This window comes from Cyphomyrmex costatus, unplaced genomic scaffold (genome assembly GCF_001594065.2).
Source record: "Cyphomyrmex costatus isolate MS0001 unplaced genomic scaffold, Ccosl1.0 scaffold100, whole genome shotgun sequence".
Lineage (NCBI taxonomy): Eukaryota > Metazoa > Arthropoda > Insecta > Hymenoptera > Formicidae > Cyphomyrmex > Cyphomyrmex costatus.
In genome coordinates this window covers 158,165-177,195 of record NW_017274955.1, presented here as the reverse complement: position 1 = coordinate 177,195, position 19,031 = coordinate 158,165, and the positions used below count along the sequence as shown (strand labels likewise).

Below are 19,031 nucleotides of genomic sequence, written 5' to 3'. Positions count from 1 at the left end.
ATAATAACACGTGTAAGATTCATATCTTAATTTTTTATTATTCTCTGAGTACTTTACAATATAATACAAAGGAAACATGTCATAAGTATTGACCGTCTTTACTACAAACTAACAAGGGTGGGTTACATGCATGTACACGTACGAGAAAAATATTTCATACGGGTCGATGCGATAGCATAGCGTGCGCAGCGGGGACTCGCACTACTCGCTAAATAGTATCTCTCTAAAGCAATATCGCTTCGTGACTTCCAGAACTGTTTGGGGACTATATAGTCCCCCAAAGAGTTCAATCGGACAAGAAGCGATACAGCGCCTAGATGCGAACTATATCTAAGTAAGAACACAACTTAAAGATATTTTTTTTTACGAAATACTGTTTAATTCGATGCAGGTAAATTCTAAATTAAGTGCGACAAGCCAATAAGAACTGAAAGAACATTTACTAAATGGTCACTTCTTATCGGCTAGTCCGGGAGAACCGCCCAACGAGACTCTATACAGCCACCGTATGACAATTAATTCGCGAAAGAAGAGAATACTGTACGTTCAAGTTTGAACAACAAATCCTATCGCGATGAGGAATCAATCCCGCGAATTCTACAAGTTCTACGAGACTACGATACAATTCTTAGCTACAACCATCTCGCGTTACAATTTTTGCTAAATAGACTGTACTACGAATTATCGGGGCAGATGCCAGTGTCTGCTGGATTAAGTAAATTCATGTATATATAACATAACATACTAACATAATAATACAATATTATATAATAGAATAGAACACGAAATAATAATAATTAATAATAATATAATAGTATTATGAGAATTTCTCATACGCATGTACGCGTAACTATTGATAAAAAAATAATGCTATTCTATTTATTCAAAGATAATCTTGTGATATGTATTTCCGCTTATTTGGCGCCTTGAGAGCAAAAGATTGGACTGTCACAATTTACTTAATTAAGTTGTATGATTATCTTGACGAAACGTAACACAGTACGAGCTGACATTCGCGTGTGCCTTAAAGATTCACTCTTTATAATCAGTTCGCGTACATGCATATAACAACGCAAATGAACGACTTTATACACGAAATGAAGGACGAATCACGTAATAAAAATTATGATAATGAGATGATATGCTCCACCGAACCTGGAAGCTGAAGTCTCGATGAAATTCAAAATGTTTTTCTTATTTAAAACAAATAAACCTTTCGCGAGGGTCTTATAACTCCCTTAAAATTACTGGACCAAACTAGTACGCTTTCGAAATATATCATTAAAAGACTCATTAAGCTCTGTTACAATTACTAGGAAGAACGTTTTTATAGTATATAATTATTATCTGCTATTCTTTGATAGAATATCGAAAATTATTGTCACCAAGGAGTTAAAGATTATTTAATTGGCTAAAGTGATCGATTTTGAGGTTCGATGGTTCGCAAAAGGAATAATCGAATCATAAAACGAAAACGCGGAAGTTTTCATCCTTACGCAAACTGTCTCGCTTTCATTTTGTTGACGGCATTTGTAAGGTGGGTCATCTCGGTATTGAGTTGGGAAATCAGACCTTCCAGTCTATCAACACTGTCGAGGACTTCGACGCGTTGCGTATGCGGATTGAACCTGACCTCGAATGGCCGGCTCATAGTGGCCACCTGTAAGAGAAAAACCAAGGTTCATGACTAAGCTTATCTACCAAAGTGAGACAGATAACAGGTAGCGGAAGTGAATAGGCTATTATTCTTTATTTGCAATAAATAGGAATTAAAAAATATTGAAAAAAATTAAGAAAGCAAAAAAGAAGATTTTCATCTACTTCGATTCTATTACTTTCGAATTTATTCAATACATAAGTGCACATATTACAAGAATTGAAAACTGTGGCAAAATTGTAGAAAAAAGAAATTTAATTTGAAAAAAATTCTTAATTTAATTCGAAATTCATTTCACGGGTTAATACTGAATACAAAGCATTTAATTTGAATGATTTCATCGAACACATTGAAAATAGCGTTTTCATATTTACCCAACGACGGAATTTCTCCTTGGCATCCTCGAAACTCTCGGCCACATAATATATCGGTTGATAATCTTGATCTTGATATTTCTGAAGAGCGGTAATTGACGGATCGAAAGCTCGATGCTCGCACTTATCGCTCAATGCGTGCAAGAGTTCACCGTAGGCTGACAACAAGCCAGCACCGTAAGCCTTGACTTCGGGACCTTCCTTGCACAGACCAAATTCAACCGTGAACCAATAGATAGTTGATAGCTTCTCGATTTCTTCATCTGAAGCACCGAGAGACGCTAATCCAATTTCTTGCGAAAATTGAGCGAAACTCGAATCAGCCAAAAGCGGCATGTGACCCAAGAGCTCATGAATGCAATCTCTGCAAATAGAACAAGACAAACTTAAAGAATGATACCACGTGTGTGCTTATTCTTAAAATCCGCACTCTTAAATTTATCCGTTCTATTTGTTCGTTTCATATTTAAATTTATTGCTTAGTCAATTTTAGATGTGAAAATTTATAATTGAATCATTGCGATCTGCAATATTCAAATGCTTAATTTTACATCAGCAGGATATTAACTGCATTAAATAAATTGAACATGCTAAAATTAATTAAAATCTGTCATCAAATAAATGGCTCGTACTCAAGGTGCTATTCCATTCTTACAATATACAAAGCTATCTACAGTTCTTGAAAATCGTACTGTGACGTGGATCGCTACGCGGAGAAACGAGTTCGTAACTGTGGAACTGAGTTATCAACGCCATCGTGTCGTTAAAAGCCAATTAGAGTTCCATTACGAGCTTAGAGAGGCGCAGTAATTCTATTATCATCGTTCTCTGTGTACCACCGGGTGCAGGTTCCCGTCATAACGCAATATCGATTGCCTTGTAGTTTGACACGAAGGGGCAGCCGTGATGCGGAGTCAGAACGACCTTTACAATGCTCGATTTTTATGTAAAGATACGTCACAGCTTTATGCCTCTGCTCTGATGCGATATTTTATCGAATTTCATTATATGAATTAGTATGCCATGTACATTATGTTCTTTTTGTCTGTATACTTTACAGTTTATACCAAATTAAACGTTAAACTTTCTGGACAAATGGCATGTTCAACGTATTTGAATTTAATCTTTATCCATTTTTAAAAATAATCTCTAAATAACGTAACAGAATTGCGCGTTATTTTCGTTTTTGATCCCGATAAATTCAAACTAATAAAAGTAAAAGATAATACAAATTAGAGGTACTTACGGTTCGGGAGTGTGATACGGGCTGTTGATGTGGCGGACATATTGAGTGCTCTGGAATATTCTGAAGGCAAGACTGGACAAGAAGTCTCGCGCTGTCAAAAGACCGGCGGCCGGTCGAAGAGTGAATCCTGTGCTCTTCTTCAAGAAATTACTGACTTCCTGCAACTGCGGTATACGGTGAGACTCGAAGATCCTTTCCTCTTGCAATTTTTTGAAGGCTCTCTGATATTCCATGCACGCGTGTTTCGGCACCAGGTCCAGCACAGTGTTGAAGACGCGCGACCAAGTTTCGTTTTCCGTCTCGGTGTAAGGAATGCAAGGTATCGGATCGCCGTATTTGTAAGCGAAAGCGATTTCGGCAATGACCTTGCGACGTGCGCGATATTCTTTGTCGGCGAAGCCTGGGTGATTCATGTCGAGATCCGGCTCGTACTTGGTCATTAGGTGGTTGCAATTGTCGAGATCGGAAGCGTGACGGGGAAACCAGGGATCTTTGATGCTGACAGAATTGTCGGCGAGCAGGTTCACGCCGTCCAAGGCCGAGCTTTGTCGTAGATTTCTAATCAACTGTAACAGGCTCTGTCTGCTCATGTCAATCTTGACCAAGACTTCAAACTGCAGACCCTCCTTCTTGGAGGGCCGTGACTCGACATGAGTGATCGTGCCCTTGAAATTTTCAATTGTCTTCAGGATCCTGCCTAGGGAGCCGATACCCTCTCGCAATCTCAATACCAGCGCCGCTTTTTGCACGCTCTGCTCGCTATCCGGAGATTCAGCTATAGTTTTCGCGAGCACTACTTCCTCCTCGGTTAATCCGGCATCTGTGGAAAATTGAACATCATCTAATTTTGTTCGATAAAAAGATTTTTGTCGTTCTAAGTGACATCATTCTGTGGGATACTAGGATAGCTGATTCGCGTATAGTTAATTAAAAAAATTAAAGAAATAACTTTAATACATATCAAAACTCATCTTTACATTTCAGTCATAAATCGCAACTCGCAATTCGTAATTTATAATTCGTTATCGCATTCTTGACTCGGCGACTCACTTCGACAACGGTTCGTGAATTTTTTTCGACAATGACTCTCTATTCTCTACATTCCTTTTGTCTTGATCGAGATATCAATACGTGTCAACTTCTTTAGTCAGACGACAAAGAAACTCAGATACAGTTAGACAAAAACATAAATGGTGAAACATAAGAACCAATGTTTCGGTTTCTCCCTCGATCAACTATATTAAAGAAATTCTCTCTATATGTCGCGTCATCGAAATAATGCATCACCTGCAGGAAGAACGTATCATAATTTATCCTATAGAGTTTTTATGTAGATTTGGCATTTGAGAAAATACGAGCGTTTTGATAATAATAGATAAAATAAGAAAAGCGCAAATTCGACTTATAAAACTTTCTTAGGAATGATTCTTTTTAGGCATGACTTCTTGCAAGTACCCTAAGTGACTTCCGCGCACGGTAATAATCGGGCAATTCAAAGTCCATTTTCGCATAGCGCTTTGCCGTCACGTCGGAAACGCTTGGTCGCGGGGGCGGCGGAAAAGTGGCGGAAGTAGCCGTCATTGTCGCGGGCGCGGACGTGCCGGCGAGATGGAAGGCAACGCGAAAAGGAATAACCGTGTTACACATTTTTACCGCGGCCACGCAGGGTCGCTTGTGAAATCTCGAGAAAGGCTCTGCTCCGGTAATACGATTCTAAATGCACAAAGCGGCTTCGGAGGGTGAAGACGGGTTGGAAAAAGACGGAAATAGCTCGGAGACGTAATTCACTCCACAAGTGTCGGCCGAGCACTCGCCGTAGTCGACTGTCGACAATGGCGATCGTTTCACCCTCCATTTATCCTCGCCTTCCTATCTTTCCACCGTGCCACGTGCGTATACCTCCTTTGCACGCAATCACCCACTTCTATTACGCAACGTGACGTTTCGCGAGAACTGGACGCAATTAATTATGGACCAAAGGGATAGAAAGGTATACGTACCATCATCGTCATCATCGTCCGGTTTTTCATCGCTGTCTGATGAAGCCTCCGCTTTCGCTTCTGAAAGATATTATAAATTTCGTGCTCATGCCATGTGCAACATTTATGTATTCTTGAATACTTGGTGGCAGATGTGCATTTAACATCAATTAATTTTACATTGTAGTAAACATTATAAATATGCACGCGGGGATTATTACTACGTTAAATCAAATTATCATATTAATGGTACACACTCAATGCAATTATTGTCCTATGAAAATGCATATCACGCCTTCAATTACCCAAAAAGCGTTATAAATTTGGCGACATCTATAGATACAAACCTTCCTTTTTCACTGCGCAAACTAATGACTCCACCTGTTCGTCATCACTTGATGAAATATCGACGTAATTTTCTCCTTGTCCCTTGTCTTGAGTACAAGTAATTGTCTGATCCGCGTTCGTGTCTATTCGTTAACAAAGAAACAAGTCATGCGTTAACATCTGCATGCATATACGTTTATTGCTTCGCTCTGCGCTTGTACGACGTTAACAAAGAGATGTTTTATTTTTATAAAAGTTTTTAAAAATAAAAGTGTACATTCCTCTAATAAAGGCATGCCATATCATAATCTTTTATACAGTAAATCATGCGTATAGCAGAAATACAAAAATATTTATTTCTAATACATCAAACATATATTGATGCGGTAATGGAGATTTATATGTGATAGTAAAAAGAATTAATCTTATGTCAGACATTCGTAAGACTTACCATTCGCTCGTTGTCGAGCTTCCTCGAGTACGCTTTGCTTCGTCTGTTTGACGACGAGCGTCTCAAAACGGGCATCGTCTACAAGAGAACGTCGTCGTGCTGGATAGCCGTTCTGAAAATATAAATTAAAAGTGCGATTTATATATAATATCATGTAAAATTAAGATATGTCAAATTAAATTAATATAAGAATATTGCCGAAAATATCTATAGGCATTTCTATCTATCTATATGATTAAATTCTGAGTGCTAATGTATAATACTATTCTATTGTAGCGCATTTTGTTGTTGACGCACAAGCACAATTATAGATATAATTTAGAACTTTTAAAGGGCGGATGTCCTTTCGTCTCGAATCAGGTTCCGTTTTCCGTGGTCTGCTCGTGGCCACCTTTGACGTGAGACGATACGGAAATCTAACTCGTCAGTTCGACCGAATGTCACTTAAATCGGATAACGTACAAAAGGCACGGAAATGAATTTTCGCGACTTCCATCCTGCTGCGGTTGAAGTATGGGAAATGAATTAATTCTGTCAGAGGAATAGAAAAGAGCTTGAGTACCGCTCAGTTCTTAAAGGAAGATAAATTTTATTTTTCTTATTATCGCTCTCCTAGTTAATATACTTTTGCTTATTCCTTGCAATTTAATGAAAAATGTTTATCTGAAATACTTATGCCTTTTTAGCTACATCAATTTTCTAGAAAAAAATTTATGTAGGATTTTATTTGTAAGCAAAGAATTAATGAGTAAGTCTTGAGAGACAAAGACTTAAAATACACGCTCTTATTTGGCGAAAACAGGCAAGCATGCGTTACCAATCATTCAAATTCCTGACTGTCGCCGCGTTGGAGACCCAATTGCATTTTCCAGCAAAGTCATCGGTTGGCATAGTTTAGAGAAAGCGTTTAGCAATCCCTTAACAACGCGCGTCGTTAAGTGGGCCAAGTACTTTACCGATGAAACGATGGTTGACTATGTCGGGAAATTGCGACATAACGTAATAATCCATCGAAGAAACAGCAAATGCGTGATAAATCTCATCCCAATGCATCGATAAAGTCACAAATTAATTAATGCCTATCGTAAAACTGTCCGGAGTTGTCGGCTATCCACGTTAATTGCGTCTATCGTACGGGAAAGTGACGAATATATGTAAATATTTGTCGACAGCTGATGTACAAGACGGTGACTGTCCGTTCGAGGGAAAGAAGAATGAAAACCTGACGCGACGATAACTCGGCAATTAACGATGCGATGTCCAATCGAGCAAACGACAGGTACCGTAGGAATGTTGTTGCCGACCTTGTGGAATAGCACGAATGTATATGGCCGAAGATGCAAAAGAAACGATCTCGAGTTAGCAAGTCGAGTAATTATCCACTATATGATGGAGAAGTCGCATCCGTAGATAAACAGGATCTCTCTGTTGCACCTTCTCTCATTGATTTGCTCCGGATATTCGTTCTCTTATTCTTTTTATATTTAACATCTAACTTTTTCTTAGCATTATTGAAACACTATATAATATGATATAATACAAGTGGCATGTCTCAATTAAAGCGTTAAAAAAATTATGCTTTACTTTGGTCTGACTGTGTTGTAAGAGGTACTTAAACAATTACTGCAAGTGATAGTAGTAGATTAAATCGAGATGTAGATACATCAGATGTATCTGTGTGAATCATATAATTTCATGATCGTTCTCATTTATCTAATTATCTATTATATAAATAAGCGTTTCTATCGCGTTTCTAACATAGCGAATGTTAAATGATTACGATGCTAATACGACGTAATGTCTTGTGGATAATATAACCAAGGTTGATCATTAAAATTGCGCTCGCATACTCGCCCAATTATTCGAGCGGTTTTCAATTGATTTTTACATATCTATTCAACGATTATAAAAATCATATTTTATAATTATTCATTATTTACAATCCCGTTTCAACGTTAATAAAAATCGAAATATTAGTAACAAGCTAAGAAATTATCATAGAATCTGACATACATTATCTACTGCGTGATATAGGTAGTACCTTTACTCGTACTACTGCTATTCAATGATTATTATAGTGCTTCAGTTCCAAAATATTTTCTTTATCAACATGTTTTTTGAATGTTTGTTTCTTAAATTAACAAAAATTTTGTTTAATATTTTTAGAAGTTTCTGTGCGAAAAAGAAACTAGATATACAGAAAATAATACAGCTAGTTCCTCGAACGCAGTGCATAAGGGCGACTATAAGTGCGAGCGAAAATCGCATACTTCAGTGGAACTCCAATGGGCAAATAATTTGTCTTTGAGTATTAATTCGACCTCATGAAACCGCAATCGTACAGTTGAATGCGCGGCCGAGATACATAATGTGGCTACACACGCACACACATCGAAATCTCGCATTAATGTAATCCTTCTCATCCTGGAAGAGTGACTGGCCGCTGCGGTCCAGGCGAAATAACTGGCGTTTAAGCATAGCGATTAGCATAGCAAACTCGCGCTAATACGTGTATAGACGAATACACATGCAGCACGCGAGTTGCATGCGCCGAAGGATAGTTGCGAGTGCAACGAGTGCATGTGCAGTGAGCCTCCAAAGGCGAATAACGGGTGCAGCGTTCAGGGCCCCTTTTGCGTATCTCTCTCTTTCTTAACCGTTCTATACAATCACTTCATATTTATAATATATTCATAATTATCATGCGCGAGGCCGGAGATTGATTTTGCAACGGCGACGACATAATCCTGCTTAATATGACCGATCAGCAGTAGCAACAGCAGCAGCCTTGATACCGAGAGGGTGCTATTGGATCTTATTGCGAACTCGCCGCGGTAATTTTGTCATGAATTCGCTGAACGCTCTAATGTTATTCTATAAGCGGAGTTTAAGCAAGTGGTCGCGTGAACGGATGCTTCTAGGGCAAGGTGACTGGCTTGAGAAAAACAACCTGTAATCGTGTGCGTGTAATCATTAGTGGCCGTATTAGAATCCAGAACAAAATTGTCTAGATCAGACTTTTCGCAAAAAAAAGAAACGATTATATATTATTATGATATATTGATATGCTATATTGTGTACACAAAAAAGGACGGTTTAATTAAAATATAATATCTATAAAAGTAATTTAGTTGGACCATTAAAATAATTATGTAGGACGCAAACTGGTTGCCATAACTTTTTGCAGTATTGTTCAACATGCTTGAGATTCTTATGTAAGTATTTTGATGGTCCAATAAAATTGTTTTCAGATCTCTCTGTAGCTTCCTAAACTCTTAGGTACTTCGTCAAATCTATGTACGATATACCGGTTTTAATATGACTGAAAAGGTAACAAAAAATGTTGAACATGTACAAATGGATTAATTAAGATTTTAATTTAGATAGCGAGAGCGTGAATCTTCATTTAGTTTAGATTATTTAAATTATTCTCGAATACCCGGAATAACAAAAACGTGAAATGATATCCATATTAGCGACGCGATCGCGGTAGGAAATTTACTCAAGGTCGGTTTACTTTTCACCCCGCGTTGCCGTTCCTCGCACGATAACTATCGATCGCGTATAACCGATTCTAGATTCGATCTGGTCCAGTATCTAGATCCGGAGTGTGGGCACGCACGAGTTCCGTTCGAATGAGTCAGATCGTCGTGATCGTCAAATAAATAAAAATCGAAGTTAATACTTCGAAGTGAACAACTGCATTTGTATGTAATCGAGAATATTAAATGTGCATGCGTGGTTACGTGCATTCACTTCCGAGATTTATCATTTAAAGTAGAAAGATACTACGCGCCAGGATTGAAATCGCCAGATACTTAGGCCGATGCTCTCTATGAAATAACGTAATTAAAAAAATTTAGGTTACTTTTAAAGAGAATTTTTTTCAATTTTTTAAAAAATATGAAATATTTTTATAAAATATGTATCTATATATAGAACTGTTCTCTTAATTTTTTATTTGCAATTTTTAACGCATTTTCAATGCAGTTTTGAATTTCATTGATTAGTGAGATACCTTTATCTACGCACATTGATAATTCCGGTTCATAGAATTTTGCGGAGAAAGTGTAAGATTGTCGTCATCACATCGCAATGACGTGTTCTTGTATTTGTACAGACAGAAGCAAATAACAAAAATCATACAACACTTAGAAGAAGTCTGGGTAAAAAGAAAGCATGGAGTCCAGATTCAAATCCATCTAGATATTAATCCTAAAGATGTTATATCATTAGAGAATATCAATTTCTTATTTACAATTAGTAACGATATTCTGTGCACATACCATCGTGTTAAATTATGCATGAATGGAAATTCTGGGAAAACTCTGTGAATTTGTGCGAATCTCTTCAAACCCGCAAACATTAGCGATTTGTAAGCTGTTTGCACTAGTAATACTTCTGCGTCAATAAATCTGGATTGTTTGAGAAAGTCATGTAGGATTTGAAAAGCTCGAAATTGACGTTTAACATGATTGTTAAAGAGATAAGTGCGATATCACGTAAAAAACGAGACGTAGACTTTTCTGATAATTTTTGCGTCGTATAAAATTTTGCATTGTCGTTACAGACGCACGTACAGAGAAAAAAAACGAATAACCTCGTAAAAGTGTTGATTATGAGTTGTCATGTAACTTATTGGGCGTAAATAGGTAGAAACAGAATCGGCCTTGCTATCGCAATCCATGATGCGTTATACACGCATCGGAAAAACGCAGCAACCTCGAAAAAGTATCGATTAAAATCTATTAGTGTGCGATCCTAGGGGGAAAAAATACAGTTACGTGATGAACGACGAGTTCTCGCGAGCTGTAATTTGCAAAGTAGACGGATATATGTACAGTACATATTAAAAAACTGTTACACACGTCGATTCCAGCTAATATTACATACTCGAGAATGACTACAGTCGATAATTGTAAGTTTCACATAAAATCATTTATTCCTATCTTGTTATTATACTCATCGCCGTGGAATATATGCAAATACAATTTTATTCATCGCGTAGAAGTAGAAGTGTAAACATTTGCGAGAGAAAGGGGGTGGTGCGAAAATGATTTTGCATAACGTTTGGCAAGAAAGAAAGATGCTATTTGTCTTTCGTCATGAGAATTGCCGGTTTCTCCAACCGCTGCGTCTTCCTATAATCGAAAACAGTTGACTCGTGACCGGCTATTTCCTCGTGTAATCTTGTTGGACTCACGCTTCTTCAGCAGATTAAATTTTTCAAGCTACTATAAGTGCCATAAGTCTTCTTGCATCAGTTGCTTGGTTCGAATCGATTCTCGATCTTATGCAAATTTATGTATGCCGGGCAATGAACGGATTATTTTTTTGTGTCATCTTGTAATGACGTTTTCTGACTGAGAGAAGGAAAACTCTCTCTATTCTTTCCCTCTCTCTGTGTGTGCTGAACAAATTCGCAACGGCCGAATAAAGATTTTAAGGGTCTAGTCTGGTGTTCGGGCTTGAAAAAAATCGCTTGTTTGTTTCTTACATTTTTCGAAAGTACAAACTCTTGAGAGTGTCCTGTAAAAATTTCAGACCGAAATTCGAAATATTTAGGAAGTTACAGGTCAAAAACGTGAGCGCCCGAAGACCGCCCGCTGCGAACGGCGCGCGACGCGGCAGCTGCACCGCGGCAGTCTTATCCGTCCACTCTTGTCTCGACAGACTCATACCTGCTTGAAACATACGAAGATCTGAAAAAGTCGCCGAAAACGAAGTCTTTGAGGAAATCGAAGGATTGTTGTACGCACCAGGCATAGCGGATTAATGTGAGTATAATTTTTTTATAAGAAAGATGTAATCAAAACTTCTCACGCGATTTCTCAAAACAACGTTTTTGTAAGCGGCGCAGGTGATTTAAAAAAATCTATCCAACCGATTGCTTCAAATTTTTAATATGTTATTCTACACAACAATGGCTATCGCCGGTAGTAAAATTACTTATTTTTAATAAAAAATTTCTATTTTTTTAACCGATTTTCTATGGAAAAAAGTCATGATTTTTTACATTTTTTTTATAAGTACGCCATTTTGTTATTTATTAATAAAAATGTTTAATTTTACTACGGGCGATAGCCAATAGCCTACAGAACAATAATCAATTTGATTTTTTTGTTTCAGATAAGCACAACTGGAGATTTTACCTGCGCCAGCGACCTCCATCAATTTAAAGCCGCCAAATTTAATTATTAATAAAAAATACTAATTACACAAAAAATCCGAAAAAAAAATTATTTTAGTACCTTAATATTATAATAAATACGTGTGCGAAAAGCGGACTTGATTGCATTTTATTTTGTTGTAAAAAAAAAGTCATAAAATAAGCTTCCGAAATGAGCCCGAACACCAGACTAGACCCTTAAATCAAAATTCATTTATCAATTATTTTGCAATTCAATTGAAATGTTTGTGTACTATTTATGTTTTACATAAATTTGTTTAAGATATTTTTTTATTATTTCAATAAATAGCTAGATTTGACGAATAACTTAAAAATATTAAGATTTTTTTCTAGACCGATTTTAAGTTACTGAGAAGTATTAGAATACGTGACAAATTCTATAATTAAACCCATACAAAATGATGTGTGACCTCGACAATTAAATATTCATTACTATAATATTGCGACAAGGTCAATAACATTGCGTAAACAGGATAATAACACAGCGCATTTACTTTCTCTGCGTGAAGACTCTTCTCCATTTCGCCGGGCCTACGTGAGAATTTCACTTGCGTTCGTCTCCGGTTATTAAGATTGAGAAAGAGCGGAACCGACACACATGCACCTTTAAGCGATTTTCTGACGCAATTTTTTTCCCCATTTCAAAACGTACCGTTAGCTACAATAGAAAATCTAACTACAAAAGCAAACATTCGCTATGTGTAGAAATTAAGCCAGAGAGCGCATGGCGTAGTAATCCTGAGATTACCACTCGTGTCTCTGTCATGAATACAAAGTGCACGTAATTTCATATAATATTCAATAAACAATATACTGTTGCATGAACAACAAGATCGAGTTTTACAATTACGTTTGTCGAAATATATGAATTCACGTTAAAAAACTAGGATGACATTTTCACCTGCCTCTAGCGACATTCATACATGTAACATTCGGTGACTTAAATTTTAAACGAACGACTGAATTCGCGCGCTTACTATGGTCTTTATAATCGAACCTGTTGCTCTTGACATGTACATGAATAGAACAATGGAAGCACTTTGACAGTAACAATTATAGAAATTTTTCACAGATAAAGTGACAGATTTATCAATTTTTTGATTAAGAAACATAAATATACAGAGACAAAGTAGATGGTATTTTATATAAAAAAAAAAAACTTTTTTTATATAATATTTAATATTTTGCAACAAGTTATTTTGTATACTTATCTAAAAATCATATTTATCTGAAAGTTTATTTTTCTGATTGACGCTTCCAAGATTCTTTCAATTTTTGCAACACTTTTTAACAACTTCTGAATTACTTTTATCATCATTTTAAAATAAGACTTACCTCAATACTGTAAGATTTCTTGATGGCGAACATTTCACGGTTCTTCTGAGCGGCTGCGACTGCCATCATATCTTCTTTATCACTCCTCTTATTAGCTGATAGCGATTAATTTAAGGTAGTTTTCTTTACTCGACGGTCGATCGACTTGGGCGCCTTTCAATCGTCAATCCTCGGGCCTGATAATGCTCACTGGACAATGCAGTAGATGATGTGCGTGAGCTCTTCACTGCCGCTTGTGAGAAATTACACGAATGGATTCCTCGTTGATCGCGCGCTTTTCGATTTTAATATCCCAAAGTGCTTCAGCTAAGTCCTCTTCGGCCTCGATCCGTCCGATCTGCTACGGTTCGACTACGATAAACGAGGACGTCGGCGACGACAACGAGCCTCTACTACTTAAGTCCGCTTTGAACGGAGCGTACGAGCGAATGCGTCTACGGGGCGGATTGCCGCCGCATATAAACGTTGCCTCCCTTCACCGCCTGCTAATGCCGGGGTCAGGGGTGCCCCCACCCTATCGTCGTTTCGGGTGGTCCACCGGCAGCAGCCGCCACTACCACCACCGCCGTCGCCGTTACAGCCGTCGCTGCCGTCACAGCGCCGCTGGCATTGCCATTGACGAAGACGATCATGAGGGGATTCCTTGCCTAACTGCTGATACTTTCGTATCTCGTATTGGATTCTCGTAGGACACTATCGCACACCTTCCATTCGCGATAACGGAATTCCCATTACGCAGACGATAATAAGAAGTTACAAAATAGAACTTTTGATATAGTTGAAGTAATTGGTTTTTCTCCATGCAGATTAATTTGATTCTTTCTATTATAACATATGTGTATGCAATTTGATAGTATATCTACTGTTGAATCTGCTAATATGTTTAGTGTAATGTTTTACACAGAATAACGCATTGTTTAAGAATTTCTACGAGAATATATTGAATGAAAATATATAAATATATTATCTTAAAAGTTTAAGCAATAATTTTGTATTTTTCGCTGTTAAAAAAACGTCATATTATGTGCCTTCCAAATCGATATTGAAACAAACTTGAGCAGAACGCACAAATGGAACGGATGATCAAGTTATCAATATCGTCTTCTGGATTTGGCGCATTTATAATTTGTCCTTAAAATAGGATATTTGTCTCAGCGAATTGACGTTTTCGAAGAGAAGACATTTAAAAATATAACGATATTAATTATTATGTAATTATTATTACATAGATTATAAAAAATTACTGTGGGTATGCAGTTAATCTCAAAAATATCTGTAATCAACTAATACAAAACAATTTTTTAATTTTGTCTTCACTATAGATGACTATCAGAATATTAAATTTAAAAAGTATGCAATATAAATCGACAGAGATTTAGTTTTATTCTGTAATTAATCATGCATCTATTAAAACTTAATCTTGACAGATTTGATAAAATCTGGGGAATAAAATATAGAGAAAAGAAAATAAAAACGTAAATTTAATATCCAAAGAAATATAAAAAAAGAATTATATATAAGAGCGAAGAAAAATAATAAAACAGAATAAATATTGAACATGTAGTCAGAAAAGAGATATGGTATATATATCACAGAACGCATGAAGCAAATGAATGCACAATTTAAAAGCAGAAATTTCTGAGACTTTCCCGTTTCTCGAATTTGCATAGAGTTTTAGTTCAATATTACATCGCAAACGAGGCTCGGCTAGATAAATTAAACAGACGGTTTTTACCTTATAATTAAAAAAAAAGATACATAAGTAATTTACCACCACTTGACATCGCTTTTCCTCTAAGTTTGCGTAAACTATACATTAAAGGTCAAACCGTGATCGGTTTTGCGTCCGCGTTGCGTCGTCGGAACTAACTCCTCGCAAATATGACGTTGTCGCGATCACGCGTATACGTTCGATCTTCGGCACAATCCAGCCATTCGATCGTTACTTCTGTGCGTCACGCGTTCACGTGCGTACGTATGCACGTAACGCACGCACGCACGCACGCACGCACGCACGCACGCACGAGGCGAATGATCGCGCGTGCAATCGAGTGATCGTTCGGAGAAAGATCTTACGAGAGAAAATGCACGTGTTAGCTTTTTTATGGCTTTCTAAAGATATGACTGCGGACTGTCCGGCCTCTGACGTGCGTTCGTCGACAATGGTGCATTTGGTAGGCGTGTCAACATTATTATAATGAATATTTAATAGCGGCGGCACGATCGCCAATATCGTTAAGAACCTGCTTCTCATAATATACATAATGACACGATATATACATCATAAGCGTAAACGAAAATAGAAAAATATTGAATTTATATGCACAGCGTTGTGTAACAGAGGTTGGACAGAGACTTCGAAAATTCGATTATTCTTGATTAATAGCTTCGCGAGATCTTTCAAATACGATAGCATTCCTAGAAAAACTTATCGATTGAAAATGAAGATCGATGAGAAGGAAACCGTGCATATGTTATTTAAATTATGTTTGGAAAAAATACGTATCTAGATGTCTGGTGCACACAATGCGTGAACATTTATTTATTAAAATAGTAACGTTCGAGATTGTGTTGTGAAGATTCAGGAATAATACAACACAAGGACAATACAGAAACAATCCTATGAAAATGTCTATGTGAAATTAATGCAAAAGAAACGACTATATCGTACAGAATTACCTGCCTTGATACATTGATAGCCCATGTTAACATTCGTTATTCTGCGAGTGTTGACAAACAAATTTTAATATTGGATTTTTCTAAACATTACGGAAACGTTCATAATATTTTCAATCAACGGATGATTCCGTGACGTTCCGTCGATTTATTGGCGCGTTTATGAAATTTTCCTTAGACGTCATTCAGGTGTGGCAGCAACCCATGTGGTCGACGTCACGAATCGCGTCGATTGAAGGCACGAATAGCTGGGGACTCCCGAGTGGCCGAGTTGAATTCTACCGATCTTCTTAGCAGCCAATCCGGTTCCAAAGTGTGGATTCCCAGGTTGGGAGTTTCCAAGAGTAATCTTCCTAGTAAAAGAACCGTTTGGCCGCGGTCGGTGAATCATGTTCCTAATAACGCGATAGTGCAACTCGTGAACGTATCATTGCTTTCATTCTGCATCGTAAATGCTTTTTACGATATCAGGGGAAATACGCTGTCGTTTCGACTTTACGCTATCTAAACAAATAAGTTGTGCAGAAGTTTATGTAGTTGATTATATATGATTAGTTGCAAATGTAAGTAGGTAAACATATTTATTTTGTTATACGATTTATAAACTGTTTTACAGTAAAATTCTGTTTACAGAAACAGCACAAATATTTAGATCTGCAGTTTTGATTTTATAACGTTTAGAAAAAAATTTATTAAGAAAAAACGAAACACTTTGTGTTTTACTCTTATCTTTATAAAGAATATAGTTGGTTGCAATAAAAAGTAGTGTCACAACCTTGAAAATTTACAAAATTTTATAAAAAGAAAGCAAATATATGTGAATTTCATTGTTTCACAAATGTTAATCTTAAGTAAAACGTTAGATTAACGTTTTACTTAAAGCCGGTTTATTCCTATTTATTCATTATGATTATGCAACTAGATATTTGCATATTATTTATCGCTTTCATTGTACAAAAATACTGCGGAATTTATCCTCTTCATGTCGAGACTAATCAGCAATGTCTACGCACACACACATATATACATATACATATATATCTTACTAATTGATAGCTCATATCGATTGCTTAGTGACCCTTGGGAGTAAAGCGATCGATTAATATGTAGATATGTTTATTGAATAGTTAACATATATTTGCACTTGCTCCTAGAATAATTAATATACTATCAAAATAGTAACAAAAACAGAATAATAATTAAATAATTGAGTTACTACTGTATAAGATTTGTAAAAGTGATACTTAAAAAAACTTAAGTAGATTAAGCGAATTTGTCAATTACAATAGAGACCGTAGTGAGGTTTATAACGTATAAGTAGTAGCAAATTCAACATATTGATTCCTTACTGCGTATGACTTATTCCTTAAATTTTATTGTATACCTTAAGCAGTAAACAAATTTTAATAGAGGATGTTAAAAAGATGCCGATTTTTGCTTACAAAGGTATAAGTAAAGGGAATAGAGTTTTTTTAATAGATTTTAACTTCCTGAATACAATAATGTCAATAAAAAGTTCGGGATCGATAGGAAACACCTTGAAAAATAAGCAAGAATATTGAAATTTGTTTAAATATATCATGTTCATGCTCAATTTTCAAGGATTTCCCTATTGATCCCGAACTTTTTATTAACATTACTGTATTCAGAAGGTCAAAATTTATTTAAAAAACTCTTCCTTTTACTTACAACTTTGTAAGCAAAAATCGGCATCTTTTTAATATACTCCTTTAGTTACGTTATTGTTATGTCTTTAGTGTGATTGGCCGATTCCGCACTTACTGTTTACATCTTATTGCCTTATACTTTTTTTGTGATTTTTACAAATATTGAATAGTACTAAATTAAATAATTAATAATTATAAATAAAATAATAATTAACAATATTTAAGAACTAAATACAATTACGAGAAATAAAACAAGAGTTTAAGCTTGACAATTTAAATCTTGGTTTAAACATTCCGATTAAATACATTTTAAATCTTATCTGAAAAACTTCATTAAATCTCTCGATCATAGAAATGTAATTTTTTATGTCACGTTGAAATTTTCATCATTAAACTAAGTAACTCTCGGTGTAGACGAATTATTACTAGTCTTTAGCCAATGAATTAAATAATTTTTACTCAAATCAAATTTTAAAGACAAAAGAATCAATTGTTTCCGGAATTATATGTATTTCATGTCGTAAGGTCCTTGCGATGATCATTAGGTTATTTGCTATCCTATAAACAATATTCAATACACATTATATTATATATTTTCACAATTATTTTTTATTAAATTTTATTATAATAATAAGATACCTATATTTTTTTATAATGGAATACAATTTCCTTATTTCCGCAGAACATATGAAATACGGAAACATTAATACGGTATTTTAAATTATTGGTTCATGATCGGATATATACACACATACATATGTATATATTTACCTATATGTATACGAGCTGTTTATTGCCGCTATACCAAATGTGAGCCGCGGTCTTATACTTTCATGTACCAAGGCCGCTCCGCATATTGCTCCGGAGACGGAATGGCACTTGCTGTACATCAGGACTCATGTGGTTGCGATCTGATTCAGGCCGTAAAAGCATTTTATAATTTCAAACTAATTAAATAAGCAAATTACGATGAGGGTGAGTCCGAAAAGTAATCAACTTACCCGCATTAATATCATATATAAACAAATTGAAATAATTTATAATCGTTTATTATTGCATAAATTATCAATTGTTAACTTTTTATCTTGAAAAAAAAAAATATATATATATATATAAAGAGAATATATAG

General features: G+C 36.0%; 1 protein-coding gene across 2 annotated transcripts; it reads right to left on the bottom strand.

Annotated features, from left to right (window-relative positions):
• Positions 1 to 1,384: 1,384 nt before the first annotated feature.
• ple (tyrosine hydroxylase ple) lies at positions 1,385 to 16,268 on the bottom strand. 2 transcript variants are annotated; one of them, XM_018537572.1, is made up of 7 exons: positions 16,231 to 16,268; positions 6,035 to 6,146; positions 5,604 to 5,726; positions 5,278 to 5,337; positions 3,278 to 4,097; positions 2,032 to 2,395; positions 1,385 to 1,660 (listed from the first exon to the last, which is right to left on the bottom strand). In XM_018537572.1, the coding sequence occupies exons 1-7, from the start codon at positions 16,261 to 16,263 to the stop codon at positions 1,493 to 1,495; spliced, it is 1,680 nt and encodes a 559-aa protein (XP_018393074.1). In that variant the 5' UTR covers positions 16,264 to 16,268; the 3' UTR covers positions 1,385 to 1,492. The 2 variants fall into 2 exon arrangements, with proteins under 2 accessions (XP_018393074.1, XP_018393067.1); XM_018537565.1 differs by lacking the exon at positions 16,231 to 16,268 and adding an exon at positions 13,560 to 13,971.
• Between the last annotated feature and the right edge of the window lie 2,763 nt (positions 16,269 to 19,031).